Genomic DNA, 16,137 nt, shown 5'->3' with positions numbered 1-16,137 from the left:
TCACCCTGTGCCTCCAAAGACACCCACTCATATCTAGGTTCTCCTGCTGTCTAATCTCAAGGTATAGTTCAAGTCAGCTCACCAAACAGTGAGCTCCTGCTGCGTGCTGGGAGGGAGCCACACAAGGCCCTGGTGGCACAAAGCTGCATAGGCCATGGGATTGGCAAGGAGCCAACTTCCAGGGGCAGGGCTACTGTCTCTCCATTTACTGCTTACTCCCTATCTCCAGGGGAACCTCTTTCTCCCCTACCTCCTTGGCTTTCTGTCTGCTTGCTAGTTTCAGTCCCCCAACATCCTGCTCTGGTCTCCAGGGCACTCTTAAACCCAAATACATTTCTCTCATCAGCATGTGTTTCCCATTAGTATCTCTCCCCCAGAAAGGCAAAGCCTTTTCATGAACTCTCCTCCCAAGAGACAGGAAAAGGAGTGGAAAAGATCCAGTAGCTGAGCTCTCAGCCCCTCCCATTTGCTTCTTCTTCTCCCCTTTTTTTTTCTTTAGGAGAAGCAGGCAGAGGTGATACATTTTCCTTTTAAAGAAACTCCCCCTGCTCCTAAGAACAGCCAGGAATCCTGTCTCTTTGAGACCCGCATTCCCGAGGCATTCCCGGCTGCCCCCACAAGGTCTTGGGGCCCCAGACACAAAACGCCTTACCTCCCTCGATCTCCTCTGTAGCTGGCTTTCTGGAATGGTCCCTCAGGCTAGGGTTACCTCCCTTATCTCTTAGCTCAGAGCCCCTGGGGTTCCTAGACAACCAGGTACCTCCCTCCACTCCTAGGGAATTCTTTGATTGACAGCTCAAATGCCCTATCTTAGTGCTGAACCCTGCTGGTGCTTGGGCACAGATACCTGGATTCCATTGCCCTTCCTGCCCCACCTCTCCCCACCCTTGCAGACACACGCATCAATCCTTCACTTCAGGCAAGAATCAAAGCATCAAGGGCTTGTTACTAGTCACAGCTTCAAAGATCGTCTATCCCATTCCCTCATTTCACAGAGGAAGGGACCTCAGAAGAGCAGATGTAACTTGCCTGAGGTCACAGAGCACTCATGCAGCTAGGATTAGAGCCCAGGTTTTCTGATTCTGGGCTAATTAGCCTAAGGTCCCTTCCACTACCGTAATTGCGAGCTTTAATGAGGCTTGGGTTGTCCCAGAAGTGAACCCTTTCACACATACACACATGAACACACACACTTATACACTGTGCTTCTGTGTGGTAGTTTCACATTTGGAAACAGGGTGAAAGGTTGATGGTCAGGAAGGGCCTGGAGATCAGAAGAGCCTCTCTGGCCCCGGAACTCCTTTTTCCAGCTCCACTGATCTGCAACCTCCAGGTTCTGCTTAATGAGAGGACAGCAGGCCCCAGGACAACAGGCACCTACTGCCCTAACTCACCAAGGGTGGCCTGCATCAGAAAGCAAATGTCCTCATTTATCTGGGAGAAAGGCCTCTTTTAAGTAGAGGCCATGGCCAGAAACAAAATTATAAGGAAGTACTTGGGCTCACCTGCATTTGCCAGGTAGCCTCTGCTGAGTGCCTGCTGCGTGCAGGCCTGGTGCTGTGTGCCACAGATGGTGCCCATGCCCGAGGCTGGCTCTCCTAGCAGCCTGCGGCTTCTGCCCATGGGCTGGGCCTTCAGGATGCTACCACAGCATAGCCAGAGCCAAATATGCAGCTCAGTCTGTTGTTCACTGAGTAGCCTCTCTTAAGGGGAGAGGAGGATTTGGGGAGAGAGCAGGGACTGAAACCGTTCTCACCAAGGTTCCAATGACCTCTCAATGATCTAGTGATCATTTCTGAATCATTTTTCTTGTTTGATTCCCTGCTGTATCTGATATATCCTTGCAACTCTCTCCTCACTTGGTTCCACGACCCACTGTGTCCTGGCTGTCCTCCTGTGCTGACAACTCCTTCTCCATCTCCTTTGCTTGCCCTCTGTCCACCTCTTAAATGCTAGTGTTCCCCAACACTCTGCCCCTTTGCTCATTTCTTATTTTACATGCTCTTCCTCAAAAATTTCATCCAGTCTTTTGAATTTTTTTTAATTGAGTATCGTTGATTTACAATATTGTGTTAGTTTCAGGTGTACAGCATAGTGATGCAGTGCTTTTGCAGATTATATCCTATTACAGGTTATTACAAGATATTGGATATAATTCCCTGTGCTATACAGTAAATCCTCATTGCTTCTCTATTTTATGTAGTTTGTTCATCTCATACCCCTAATTTGTCCCTCTCTGCCTCCCTCTCCCCTTTGGTAACCACAAGTTTGTTTTCTATGTCTGTGAGTCTTTTTCTGTTTTGTATATACATTCAGTTGTATTATTTTTTAGATTCCATGTATAAGTGATACCATGTAGTATTTGCCTTTCTCTGTCTGGTTTCACTAAGCATAATATTCTCTAGGTCCATCCACATTGCTACAAATGGCAATATTTTATTCCTTTTTATGGCTAATATTCCATTTTATATATATATATATATATATATATATATATATATATATATATATATACATATATATATATATAGTAGGCCCTCAAGTTAAAGGGACCAAAGAACACTATAGGAAGTGTGTGTGGGGGGGTTAATGGGAATACCAGGGAAAAATGATAGAGGCAGGGGTGGGCGCAGGGGCTACTTCAAATAAGACGGTTTAACAGCGAAGGAGCCCTGGAGAAACAGCGACCCAAAATACCACAGGAACGGGAGCTCCCCTCCGGGAGCGCCCCTCCCCGTCTTGGACAGTACCCTTCGTCCCATCTGGCGGCGCACCTCCCAAGCCTGGAACTACAAATCCCAGAGGCCCCTGCGGCACAGACAGGAAGTGTCCTGTCTGCCTGTGGCTACGATGAGGGGCGGTGGCCGGGCGGCGGGAGATTCAAACCTGGAAGAAGGAGAAACATGGAGGGGAGAGGAACGGGCCCGTCCCGGGCGACCTGTGAGTGTCAGAAGGGGCCGAGAAGGGTCCGGCAGTGATGCCACTGGTCGGGGACTCGGCGGTCCTGGGAGAGGTTGGGGCTGGGGTTGGGCGCAGGGCCAACCAAGCAAGGGGCGGCCGAACTGTGCTCAGTGGGGAGGGAGCACTCAGTCCGGACTCCTGCGGGCGGGAGTAAACCTGTGAGCTGCGAAACGCTCCGACTTCTGTGTCGCGCTTCAAAGCTTACAAACAGTTTTCTCACTTATTCCCAAATTCTGGGCTGGGAGAATGTAGGTGGTCTGGATGGCCCCTTAAAAATGCGGCAGTTACTCTTGGCTACCATACTTGCCAAGCGCTACCAGGGGACGGGACGCCTAAAAAGGCCTGCGGGGGCTTCCTTGACTTTTTGATGCTTCTTTGAGACAATGCCTCTCAAACTTTACGGTGTCGGAATTACCCGGGGAGCTAATTTAAAATGCAGATTCCTGAATCCTATCCCAGAGCTTTAGCAACTATAGGTCTCGACTTGGGCCCATAATCTGCATTTACAACAAGCACCGCTGTGCTTCTTCCGTCACCCCACATAATTGTGATGCGGGTAGTCCAAGTACCACACTTTCAAAAACACTGCTTTACAAAGAGAGACTGGGGTCCGAAAAATGGGACCGCGGAAAGGTTTCCATCTGACCTTCTGAAAGAAAAGCAAAATCTACTCCTTTCCCTTGCTCTCCATTAGGATTCAAAAAGCGAAGTCCACGTCCACCTATCTGTTGAAGGAAAGCTAGTTCCAGATCTGAAAAGGACAGGAAAACTGATTTTTTTTTTTTAAGACTCTGTGTGTATGTACAAAGTCCCGCCCATCTCTCACAGTCCTCAATTCATAACTCTGAAGTGATGTCACTCACTTACTGGTTTATTTTCCATGCTTAGCAACCAAAACTTGTTTCTTGTACAACCCCCTCAGAAGAACTGATGGATTTCCTGCGATTGGCCAGTGCTTTCCAATTTGAACATGGAGGGGTGTGTGTGTGTTTGTGTGTGTGTTTTAACTTGCTTAACTGACAATTCAAAGAAGCCCTGCCCCTGCCCCAATCATATTGCAGGATATGCAACATAATGAAAAGAGAGAAGGAGTTGGAACATTAAGTGCTGAGTCAAAGACATTTGCTAAGCTCTGTCTCTGTTTTCAAGCTCTCTGACTTTATTTTCTTGGTGTATGTGTGTAGCTTTCTCTCATTTTGTCAGCTTTTGTATTGTCTTCCCTAAGGAGACTAGAGAGATAGGGGAGAAGAGGGGGGAAAAGGATTAAAGGAGGCTGTGGCTAAGGCAGAATATGAATGCTGTCTCATTTCAGGGATTTCCTGTTCTTGAGTTTGGGAGTCAGAGATTGTCTGCATTTTATTTAGCTTGGAGACTGTTTTACTCCTCAGGTGACCTATACCAAAAGGGAGAGTAAATACACCTTTGTGATCTTTTAAAATTCTCTGTCCTTCCACTTAAACCCAAGTGAGTGGCTTTTTTTCACATGGTTCCCTCTGTTGAACTGCCTTTTCTCCCTTTCTGCCTGTTCATTCTTTTTTTTTTTTTTTTTTTTTTGGTGTTTTGTTTTTGTTTTTGCTTTTTTTGGCCTCGCTGTGCAGCATGTGGGAACTTAGTTCCCCGACCAGGGATTGAACCCATGTGCCCTGCAGTGGAAGCGCAGAATCTTAACCACTGGACCACCAGGGAATTCCCTGTTCATTCTTTAAGATTCTACTCACAGGTAGAATCCTTTGCTTCCTCTGCTGCTTCCATAGACTATTTTTATTTATTTATTGGAGTATAATTGCTTTACAGTGTTGTGTTAGTTTCTGCTGTACGATGAAATGAATCAGCTATATGTATACCTATATCCCCTCCCTCTTGGACCTCCCCCCACCCCCCGCCCCCCCCCCCCCCCCCCCCGCCGACATCCCACCCATCTAGGTCATCACAGAGCACCGAGCTGAGCTTCCTGTGCTTTATACCTTGTCCCCACTAGCTATCTATTTTACACATGGTAGTGTATATATGTCCATCGTACTCTCCCAGTTTGTCCCACCTTCCCCTTCCCGCCCTGTGTCCACATGTCCGTTCTCTTTATCTATGTCCATAGACTATTCATGAACTATGATCGCACTTCTCACATCAGGTTGAAGTTTTTTACTTACATGTTTTTCTCTTCTAATAGTAATCTTTGTACTTCTTGAGAGTAGGGGTCCACTAGTCCAGTGCCTGACATATAGGAGGTATTGAATGAATGAATGGCTGCTGAATGATGAGTTCTAGTTAGTCCTGTTAACCTAGCCTCTGGGAGAGTATCTGAGGAGGATGACACAAGTACAGTTCTTGGAGAACTCAGAATCTAATTAGGGATAAAATGAGGAGCTAAGTTCCCAGCCAAGGAGGGATCTGGACATTCCTACTAGGAGGTACTGAGGGAAGCGCAGTGAAGTAGGTTTTGGAAGGGGGAGGTCAGGAAGATGGCTAGAGGGGAAAGGGAAGGAATGCCTCCAATACAGGAAGGATCCCCTCTTAAAGGGTGGGGAGGCCTCCCTTTAACAGGATGCTGACTAGGAAAGCTTTACTGGATGGGAGAGAAGATTGGAGCCAGTGTCCTGGGACTAGGGGGACAGACATGTGGGAGATGCCTCCGGTTTCCGAGCAGAGTTGACTTGGAAAGTCTGTTAAGAAGAAGCTTGCTACAGCCCTCTGTCTAATGCTCCCCTCCTTGGTTCCTCAGATGAACGCCTCACAGCTGAGGAAATGGATGAGCAGAGGCGGCAGAACGTCGCCTATGAGTACCTGTGCCGGCTGGAGGAAGCCAAGCGGTGAGCAGAGCGACCGCCTCTTTCTGGTCTCCCTTTCCCACCCTTCCCACCCCAGCCACCTGCCCCCAAAGCAAATACAAAAAGACAAGAGTCCATTCTATGGGAAAGGGAAAGTTGAAATAGCATCTTTTTTTTTTTTTTCTTTCAGACTATTTTTTAGAGCAGTTTTAGGTTCGCAGCAAAATTAAGAGAAAGATACAGGGATTTTCCGCATGCTTCCTCCCCACAAGCATACATAGCCTCCCCCATTATTAACAGCCCCCACAAGAGTGGTATGTTTGTTACAATTGGTGAACCTACTTGGACACATAATCCTCCAAAATCCATAGTTTGCCTTAGAGTTCACGCTTCACGTTGTACACTGTAGTCTATGAGTTTGGACAAATGTATAATGACATAGCCATCCATCATTATAGTATCATAGAGTAGTTTCACTACCCTAAAAAGTCTCTGTTTCATTTATTCATTCCCTCTGCCACACCCCCACCCCCACCCCCAACTCCTGGCAACCACTCATCTTTTTACTGTCTCCATAGTTTTGCCTTTTCCAGAATTTCACATACCTGGAATAATACAATATGTAGGCTTTTCAGATGGGCTTCTTTTACTTAGTAATATGCATTTAAATTTTCTCCATGTCTTTTCATTGCTTCCTAGCTCATTTTTTACTAGTGCTGAATAATATTCCATTGTCTATATGTACCACAGTTTATTAATCCATTCACCTATTGAGGATCATCTTGGTTGCTTCCAAGTTTGGGCAGTTATGAATAGAGCTGCTATAAACATCCTTGTGCAGGTTTTTATGTAGATGTACGTTTTCGACTCCTTTGGCTAAATACCAAAGAGCACAACTGCTGGATCATATGGTAAGAGTATGTTCAGTTTTGTAAGAAACCACCAAACGGCTTTCCAAAGTGGCTGTACAATTTTGTATTCCCACCAGCAACGAATGAGAATTCCTGTTGCTCCACATCCTCAGCAGCATTTGGTGTTATTGGTGTTCCAGATTTTGACAATTCTAATAGGTGTATATTGGTATCTCACCATTGTTTTAATTCACATTTCCCTGATGACATATGATGTGAAACATCTCTTCAGATGCTTATTTGCCATCTGTATATCTTCTTTGTATATCTTTCTTTGGTGAGGTGTCTGTTAAGGTCTTTGTCCCATTTTTTAATCAGACTCTTTGTTTTCTTACTGTTGAGTTTTAAGAGTTCTTTGGATATCTTGGGTAACAATCTTTTATCAGATGTGTCTTTTTTTTTTTTTTTGCGGTACGCGGGCCTCTCACTCTTGTGGCCTCTCCCGTTGTGGAGCACAGGCTCTGGACGCGCAGGCTCAGCGGCCATGGCTCACGGGCCCAGCCGCTCCGCGGCATGTGGGATCTTCCCGGACCAGGGCACGAACCCGTGTCCCCTGCGTCGGCAGGCGGACTCTCGACCACTGCGCCACCAGGGAAGCCCAGATGTGTCTTTTTTTAAATAATTATTTTATTTTATTTTATTTATTTATTTTTGGCCGTGCCATGTGGCTTGCAGGATCTTAGTTCTCTGACCAGGGATTGAACCTGGTCCCTGGCAGTGAAAGTGCCGAGTCCTAACCACTGGACCACCAGGGAATTCCCTCAGATGTGTCTTTTGCAAATATTTTCGCCCAGTCTGTGGCTTGTCTTATTATTTTCTTGACATTGCCTTTTGTAGAACAGAAGTTTTAATTTTAGTGAAATCTAGCTTATTAATTATTTCTTTCAAGGAATGTGCCTTTGGTGTTGTATCTAAAAAGTCATTGCCATACCCAAGGTCATCTTGGTTTCCCCGTTGCCTTCTAGGAGTTTTACAGTTTTGCATTTTACTTGGAAGTTGATGCTCCATTTTGAGTTGATTTTTATGAAGGGTGTAAGGTCTAGGTCTAGGTTCATTTTTTGCATGTGGATGTCTACTTATCCCAGCACCGTTTGTTGAGGAGACTATCTTTGCTCCATTGTACTGCCTTTGCTCCTTTGTCAAAGATCAATTGACTATATTTATATGGGTCTCTGTTCTGTTCCACTGATCTATTTGCCTATTCTTTCACCAGTACCACACTGTCTTGATTACTGTGGCTAAGTCAGGTAGTGTTAGTGTACCAGCTTTGCTCTTCTCCTTCAATATCATGTTGGCTATTCTGGGTATTTTGTCTCTCCATGTAAATTTTAAGAGTCTCATGCTCCACCGACTGAGTTAGCTGGGTGTGCCTCCATGTAAACTTTATTTTTATTATTATTTTTTTAAATTTATTTTTGGCTGAGTTGGGTTTTCGTTGCTCTGCGCAGGCTGTCATTAGTTGCCGCGAGCGGGAGCCACTCTTCACCGTGGTGCGCGGGCTTCTCATTGCGGTGGCCTCCCGTGTTGCAGAGCACAGGCTCCAGGTGCAAGGTCTTCAGTAGTTGTGGATCGCGGACTCCAGAGCGCAGGCTCAGCAGCTGTGGCGCACAGGCCTAGCTGCTCCGCGGCATGTGGGATCCTCCCGGACCAGAGCCCGAATCTGTGTCTTCTGCATTGGCAGGCAGATTCCCAACCACTGCGCCACCAGGGAAGCCCTCATGTAAACTTTAGAATCAGTGTGTGGAGATCCACAAAACAACTTGCTGGGGTTTTGATTAGGACTGCATTGAATCTATAGCTCAGGTTGGGAAGAACTAACATCTTGACAATATTGAGTCTTCCTATCCATGAGTATGGACTATCTCTCCATTTATTTAATTCTTTGATTTCATTCATCAGAGTTTTGTAGCTTTCCTCATGTAGATCTTGTACATATTTTGTTAGATTTATACCTAAGTATTTCATTTTGGGGAGTGCTAATGTAAATGGTATTGTGTTTTTAATTCAAATTCCACTTGTTTGTTGCTGGTGAATTGGAAAGCAGCTGACTTTTATTTTATTTGTTTATTTATTTATTAAACATCTTTATTGGAGTATAATTGCTTTACAATGGTATGTTAGTTTCTGCTATATAATATTTTATTTTATTATTTTTATATTTATTTTATTTATTTATTTGGTGGCATCAGGTCTTAGTTGCAGCAGGTGGGCTCCTTAGTTGCAGCTTGCAGGCTTCCTAGCTGCAGCTTGCCGTCTTCTTAGTTGTAGCACATGTGCTCCTTAGTCGTGGCTGGCGGGCTCCTTAGTTGTAGCTGGTGGGCTTCGTAGTTGTGGCTCGTGGGCTCCTTAGTTGTGGCATGCATGTGGGATCTAGTTCCCTGACCAGGGATCAAACCCAGGCCCCCTGCATTGGGAGCACAGAGTCTTAACCACTGTACCACCAGGGAAGTCCCACAATTGACTTTTATATATTAACCTTGTCTTTTGCAACCTTGCTATAATCACTTATTAACGCCACAAGTTTTCTGGTATCATGCTTTCAGATTTTCTACAAAGACAGTCATGCCATCTGTGAACAAAGACAACATCACGTCCTTTTATCCCCTTACATACTTTAATACATATCTCTATATATGGACACTTGGTTACATAACCACAATACCATTATAATACCCACCTAAGTTATTCATTAATCCTTGGATCAACACCCAGGCCATCTTCAAATTTTCCTGATTGTCTGAAAAAATCATCTATTTTTACAGTTGGCTTATTCAGTTAAGGATCTGAAAGAGTTCACATTTGACATTTGGTTGTTATGTACTACTAAGTCTTCTTTCATCTGGAACTGACATAAACAGTTCTTTATGTCATTGACTTGTCGAGGAAACCGGGTCATTTGTCCTGTAGAACATCCTACATTCTGGCTTTGTCTATTCACTTCCTGTGTCCCTCAACTTGTTCTTCTGTACCCCATATTTCCTGTGAATGGATGTTGGCTCTAAAGACAGGATAAATGCTTAATTCTTTCCTTTTAATCAATAGCATATTTTTAATGTTCTCCAAAGAAAGTAGGTAGGATGGGGTAGGGAAGGCATGAAGGGAGGTGTGACTGGCTCTCTCTTTGAAAACAGATCTTTCCTATAGGCCCCAATATGCGGAGAAGCCCTTATTCTCTCCCTCGTACAATCATCAGCCATAATAATACTTTACATTTATATTCAAAGTGTTTTCACATTCATTAAGACATTTAATCCTGGCAGCTGCCCACTGAAGCAGGAGGTACAGGTGGTATCTTCATTTTGCAGATTATACAGCTGAGGCCCAGAGAGGTGAAGTGAGGGAAATGGCGTGGAAAGCAGGTCTTCTGATTCGAAGGGCTGTGACCTTTCTGTCCCTTTGTGCTGCTCTCCTCGCTTCAACCCTGGGGCCTCCCTGCTCCCCTCATCATCATCAAAGCTGGGTTATGTGCTGTGTAGACATGACTTTTGTATACCTGGGTTCTCAGAACTTGCAGAATAAGAGAAGTGAGCAGGTACAATTTGGTTCAACAGTCAAATGCATAACCAGACTGAGTGAGAGGTTATATCATGTAACAGGTAAGAGCCTGTTTAAGCCTCACTGAAGATGGGCAGCTTCAGTATCTGTCAGGGAAGATGTATAGGGTGGGTGGGAGCTGAGGATAGGCCACTCCAGGTGTTTGCGGCAGCTTGGGAGAAGGTGGGAACAGCCAGGCAATGGGCAGAGAGGGGAGTTGGGAGTAGGGCAGGAACAGGAGGCAGGAGAGAGTGAGAGGCTGCCTAGGGGGAGAGAGGGAGGGAGGGAAGGTCTTGTGGTTGGAATGAAGTGCTGTGGCTTGCCAGAGGGGGTGAGAAGCTTCTCTCATGCTCTCAGCTGGATGGAGGCCTGCCTGAAGGAGGAGCTTCCTTCCCCGGTGGAGCTGGAGGAGAGCCTCCGGAACGGAGTGCTGCTGGCCAAGCTGGGCCACTGTTTTGCACCCTCTGTGGTTCCCTTGAAGAAGATCTATGACGTGGAGCAGCTACGGTACCAGGTGGGGAGCAGAGGTCTCTACTTTCTACCTTCTTCCTCTCAAACTATCTGTTCTCAAAGTTGTGAGAGTGGGGTGACCATATAATTTATTGTCCAAACCTGGGTACTATTGAGGATAAAATGGGTGCTAGTAATCATTGCACTGGAACAACGGGTTTCAATTGGTGTCTTGCAGCTAGGCGGTGTGTACTATGCTTAGCAGCAAGGGGCATTTGCTAGGTGGGCTTTGAGATGCCTCTGATATGAGAACTTCCAAGCAGATTTTTCTACCCACAGTCTACACTCAGAGGCTTGTGAGCTTTGCCACCTTGAAGTTACTTCCAGGACATGCTGCCCCTTCCCTGTGCTCTAGTCAACCCAACCCGCCTCTCCTTCCCATCCCAGCTCCGGACTTCCCTTTTCCAGGAAGCCTTACTAGCTTGCTAATCCCATCCCTGTGCCATCCTTCCCAAATGACCCACTGGGTCATCCATCCCTGGTGGTTTCTCTCTGTTTTTGTGTCTCTGTCCTGGGGGGATGGGAAATCCATAGCACAGGGTCCTCTGCCCCCACCCCTTGAATCTTCAAGCTGTGGTCTGGGCTCTACCCAGAGGGAACCCTGAGAACTGTGGAAATAGATTCTCTTCTCTTTCCTTCCCTTTTAGGCAACTGGCTTGCATTTCCGTCACACAGACAACATCAACTTTTGGCTGTCTGCAGTAGCCCACATCGGTCTGCCTTCGGTAACACTGGGTCTCAGGATTGGGGTTCATCTTTGCTCTCCACCAGTACTCGCACCTCCACCACACACATGCTTTATCTCCCTGGCACTCTTTAGTGCTCATCTCCATGTGTCTTCTAAATGAATTTAATCTAAGAGTTTAAGTTCCCTGAGGCTGTATGTCTTTGAACCATGTTACTTGGTCTCTGTCTTCACTTCCTTGTGGGTAAGGGAAGTGAAGGGAGGTGAAGGCAACCTGGCCCAGGATGCATTGTTGCCATTGTTCCCATTAGTCAGTGAGGCCCCTATATAACGCAGGAGGTGGACCTCATGTTGGCCAGCCATCTTTCCACCAGAATTTCATAGTGTGAAGCAAGGATAAACCACATCCCAAGGCGTTAGACTTGGAAGCCTAGGCCAGGACCCCAACTGGACACATGCTGCATGTCCTCTCACTCTTTGACTCTCAGTTTGTTTCTCATCTGTAAAGTGGGGATAGTAATCCCTCCCCTGTCTTCCTTATAAGGTTGTCAGGAAGATCACATGATCTGTGTGAATTCCTTTTACGAATTACAAAGAACTATACAAATTAAGGCATAAGATTCTGTAGCGTTTTTCTTCACTGTAGAAGGCAATTATAAGACAAGGAAATAACAGTTAAGACAGATGCTTTGGTGAGAGGCAGATCAATAGAGGCCATGTGTTCTCAGTGAGGCTAGAACACTTTTAAGTCTCTAGATTTGGTCTTTTCTTATGTATCTAAGGTAACCAAGAGGTACTGAAGTTAAACCTCATTACAGTCGCCAGGTGGCATGAGAAATCATGCCTGGGGTTACTCAGTTCTTAGAGGGGCCCCCACTGATCAGAGACCTTTGGCTTGAAGACAGGGGTGGCATGCCCTGACCCTTTGCAGTCCTTGGCAGCGTGTGTTTCATTAGGCCCCTTGTGGAGTCATGGCCAGCTCCCAGCATGCCACCTTTCTGGCAAGAGTCCAAGGTGAGGGGCACAGGCTGGCTGTGTCTGTAGGATGAAAAGGGGGCCTGTTTCTCCTGGAGCATGTGGCCTGCGTCCTATAGCCTTGATAGCCTTGTCTGGTGTTTGGTTAATCTGGGGCTGTGTGTCCGTGGCCGGGTCTTGGCTTAGTATGGGTCCCCAATGCCTTTCTTTTACACTGAGTGTGTGGATGCAGTGCTGACTGTAAAGAGTTGGGGAGATTGACCCAGAAGCCCCAGGTCAGAGAAGAAACCCATTCCTCAGCCCCTCTCTCCATATCTGGTGCTGCTTCAAAGTCTTCAATGGCAGTAATTGGCTGGTTTCCCCTCTAGACCTTCTTGCCAGAGACCACGGACATTTATGACAAGAAGAACATGCCCCGGGTGGTCTACTGCATCCATGCACTCAGGTGAGAGACTGAGACTTTTGTCATCCAGGTTCCTCTAGGTGGATGCAACCAACAGTCAACAGCAACAAACATTGCAGCAGGGAGGATGGAAGATAGACCACAGGGAACACTTCTCAGAGGGACATTTTTGATCTACATAGTTTTGTTTAGACTTATGTGCATGCTGGAGGGCACATTTATGTGTGATCTGTGTGGATGAAGGGAAAGAGCAGGCGGGGAAGAGTGTTCAGCTTGTGCCCGGGGTGCAAGGAAGTCAGATTAGGATGCATCTGGAGTGTCACATGCCGTCAGCGTGAATGGAGAAGGCTATTTAGTCCTACTCGCAGCCAGCCATCAGCAACCAGTTGGCTAAAGCATAGAAAGTAATTGACCAGTTCCTATGTCCATCATGTCATCTCTTCCTGAATTCATTTCCCACATCCTTTGAGGACTCTGTGCCTTAGCTTGGCGGGTCTCTGCTTGCTATGCCCTTTCCATCCTCCATCTCCATCCAGTGACCTGCCACTGAAATGTGTCCTTCTCTGTGAAGCCTTCGCAATCCCCCCAGAGCTCCTACAGCATCTTATTTTTCTGCTATGGCATTGCCTTGTGCTGACTTACAATAACATCTCTCCCTGTGAATGGGGGATGACTTGTGGGCAGGTGCTGTATGGTCTTCATCTCCAAGTCCCCATAGTATCTCCTGCAAACCTATTACAGTCAGCATGTGAAAATGAATAGGCCCCAATGCCTTCTATTCTTTCCTAGTCTCTTCCTCTTCCGGCTGGGATTGGCCCCTCAGATACATGATCTATATGGGAAAGTGAAATTCACAGGTAAGCCCAGCTCCTTCCCCAACCACCACAGTCTGGGCAGGTCTTGGGGGTTCTGGGCCTGATGAAGGGCATCTGTGCTATCATTGCAGCTGAGGAACTCAGCAACATGGCCTCTGAACTAGCTAAATATGGCCTCCAGCTGCCTGCCTTCAGCAAGATCGGGGGCATCCTGGCCAATGAACTCTCGGTGGATGAGGCTGCAGGTAGAGACCAGGCTCCCCTGCTGGGGTAGCTCAGTGAGTATGGGAGGACCCTGAACCTTATAGCCCCTGCATAAATCCTGGATACTTCTCATCATAGGCAGGGCCAACAGCCTACCTGGCTTGCCTGGCCCCTGTGGATGGAAAAAGGGGATGGATGATGTCAGAGTGGGGTCTGCAGCTGGTTACGCTGTAGCTGGACTGGGGTTTGCTCTGGCATCCTGACCTTGTCTTTATGTCCCCTCCTAGTCCATGCAGCTGTTCTTGCCATCAATGAGGCAGTGGAGCGAGGAGTGGTCAAGGACACCCTGGCTGCCTTGCAGAATCCCAGTGCTCTGCTGGGGAATCTTCGAGAGCCTCTGGCAGCCATCTACCAGGAGCTGCTGGCCCAGGCCAAGATGGAGAAGGCTGCCAATGCCAGGAACCGCGTAAGGAGCCTTGGATGGCAGGGGCCGAAAAGCTGGGTGGCCTGGAAAATCTCGAGTGAAACCAGGACTCCTATTTGTCCTGTCTCCGGAATCCAAAGTTGCCTAGAGAAACTAACTTGTCGGTTATTTTTGAGAAACAGGAGAGGAACTCAGGAGAATAATGGGAATTCAAAAGAGAAGATAGGGGAAAATGTTCTGGGGCAGGGCTGAGAGACTGGAATGTAGAACTGGATGAGATTAGACTGGAGATTCCAAAGGGTAGTTCAACTTAACTGTGTCAGTGCCAGGGGGTTAGATCCCACGATTTCCCCAGATTCCTTCCAACCAAACTGACCTTTGGCCTTGGGAAGACCCCCAGAAGAAGAAATAGTTATAGACAGGGAGGGAGGGGTAAGAAAGATTGAATTGGTTTTCCCAGGTTCCCCTCTCAATGTAGTTTTTGCAGAATGATGGAGAAAGCCAGGACATCTATGACTGCTACCTAACTCAGGCTGAAATCCAGGGCAACATCAACCATGTCAATGGTAAGAGAGAAAGGCCAGGAGGGGTTTGAAGGGTAAGCCCCCGCCTAGGGAGTTATGGGGTTGGCTTCTCTCAGGCCAGAAGACCCATGACCTCACTTGGGCCAACACTTATTTCAAGGGAAGATCAAAGTCAAGGCTGTGTGTGCTCTGTTTTACGTCTGTTAACGTCTGGAGAAGTGGTCGCTGTCAAGGGGGCTTCTGTTTGAATGGACATCCATAGAGTGGACAGAGGCAAAGGGACAGGCTTTTCAGCTCTTGGTTCCGGGGGCGGTTGGTCTGGGGTCCTTCAAGAAGAGAGTTTGGAGAATGGATGGGGGTAGGAGATCAGGGCAGGAGAGGCGGCTTGAAAGCCCAGGATGGAGCGTGCCTCTACCTTTTTAGGTCAGGATATCCTCAGGGTATGGGGTAGTGAGATGGGTAGGCTGTGAAGATCAAGCTGAAGAATTTGGGCTGGGCCCTAGGAGCCCAGGGGGCAGGGGTGAGGGTAACCCTGGGCAGGCAGGAAGGGGGCTGAACTGGGGATGTTAAGGGGTGGGCTTTCTCACACCATCCATTATGGAGTCTTGGTCTTTTCAGTCCATGGGGCTCTAGAAGTTGTTGATGATGCCCTGGAAAGACAGAGCCCTGAGGCCTTGCTTGAGGCCCTTCAAGACCCTGTCCTGGCCCTGCAAGGAGTGAGGAGAGACCTTGCAGACTGGTACCTGGAACAGCTGAGCTCAGACAGAGAGCAGAAAGCACAGGTCAGGCTCTGTCTATGACCTGCTACCTCCTCTATCTGACTATAGGATGGGGGAGGGCCTCACCACTGTCAATTCTTTGTATTCAGTAAGTACTGACTACATGTTTAAATGGTTAAATTACCCCAAAGCCTAATGGACCACGCTGATCAGCTTCTGCCTTCTGAGAATCTCTCATACTGACCGGGGAGGGGGGGACCCAGGGGCAGTCCAGTAGGCAGTGATATGCTCCCCCATTGCTGAATTGAGGCCTCAGGTTAGCAATCTTATTTTCAATGCTGTTGACTTTCTCCCTGACACTATATTTGTGTTGCCCGTGTTGTTATTTCAGGTGCTTGCTGGGTAAGAAAGAGCCAGAGGTTAGAGATGAGTTCTGAGGGATGGGTGGGCCAGGCTAGTCTGCCTAAAGGGGAGAGGTGGGGTTGAGGGTGGGTGACTGGGTGGACCTGGGGCTCATGCTGGCAGCTCCTGAAGTATGTTCATGGTCCCAGGAGGACTCTCTTCTACTGCATCTCTTCCCTCTTCCAGGAGCTGGGCCTGGTGGAGCTTCTGGAAAAGGAGGAGGTCCAAGCTGGTGTGGCTGCAGCCAACATAAAGTGTGATCAGGAACAAGCCAGTAAGTCATCTCCAGACTGAGACCTGGTCTG

The 16,137-nt window shown here is 47.4% G+C and overlaps 1 protein-coding gene across 1 annotated transcript in view; it reads left to right on the top strand.

The window, feature by feature from the left end:
- Positions 1-5,685: 5,685 nt before the first annotated feature.
- IQGAP3 (IQ motif containing GTPase activating protein 3) overlaps positions 5,686-16,137 on the top strand; it is a 36,702-nt gene continuing 26,250 nt past the window's right edge. The window contains exons 1-10 of the mRNA XM_065896424.1: positions 5,686-5,768; positions 10,529-10,685; positions 11,329-11,406; positions 12,710-12,786; positions 13,534-13,601; positions 13,691-13,804; positions 14,051-14,229; positions 14,675-14,753; positions 15,330-15,493; positions 16,019-16,106. Of these exons, the coding sequence (XP_065752496.1) occupies positions 5,704-5,768; positions 10,529-10,685; positions 11,329-11,406; positions 12,710-12,786; positions 13,534-13,601; positions 13,691-13,804; positions 14,051-14,229; positions 14,675-14,753; positions 15,330-15,493; positions 16,019-16,106 (1,069 nt within the window). The 5' untranslated portion in view covers positions 5,686-5,703. The remainder of the gene's footprint in view (positions 5,769-10,528; positions 10,686-11,328; positions 11,407-12,709; positions 12,787-13,533; positions 13,602-13,690; positions 13,805-14,050; positions 14,230-14,674; positions 14,754-15,329; positions 15,494-16,018; positions 16,107-16,137) is intronic.

This window comes from Phocoena phocoena, chromosome 1, assembly GCF_963924675.1.
Source record: "Phocoena phocoena chromosome 1, mPhoPho1.1, whole genome shotgun sequence".
In the NCBI taxonomy this organism is placed as follows: domain Eukaryota; kingdom Metazoa; phylum Chordata; class Mammalia; order Artiodactyla; family Phocoenidae; genus Phocoena; species Phocoena phocoena.
Note: the sequence above shows the minus strand (reverse complement) of the source record. Positions and strands in the feature narration are given on the sequence as shown.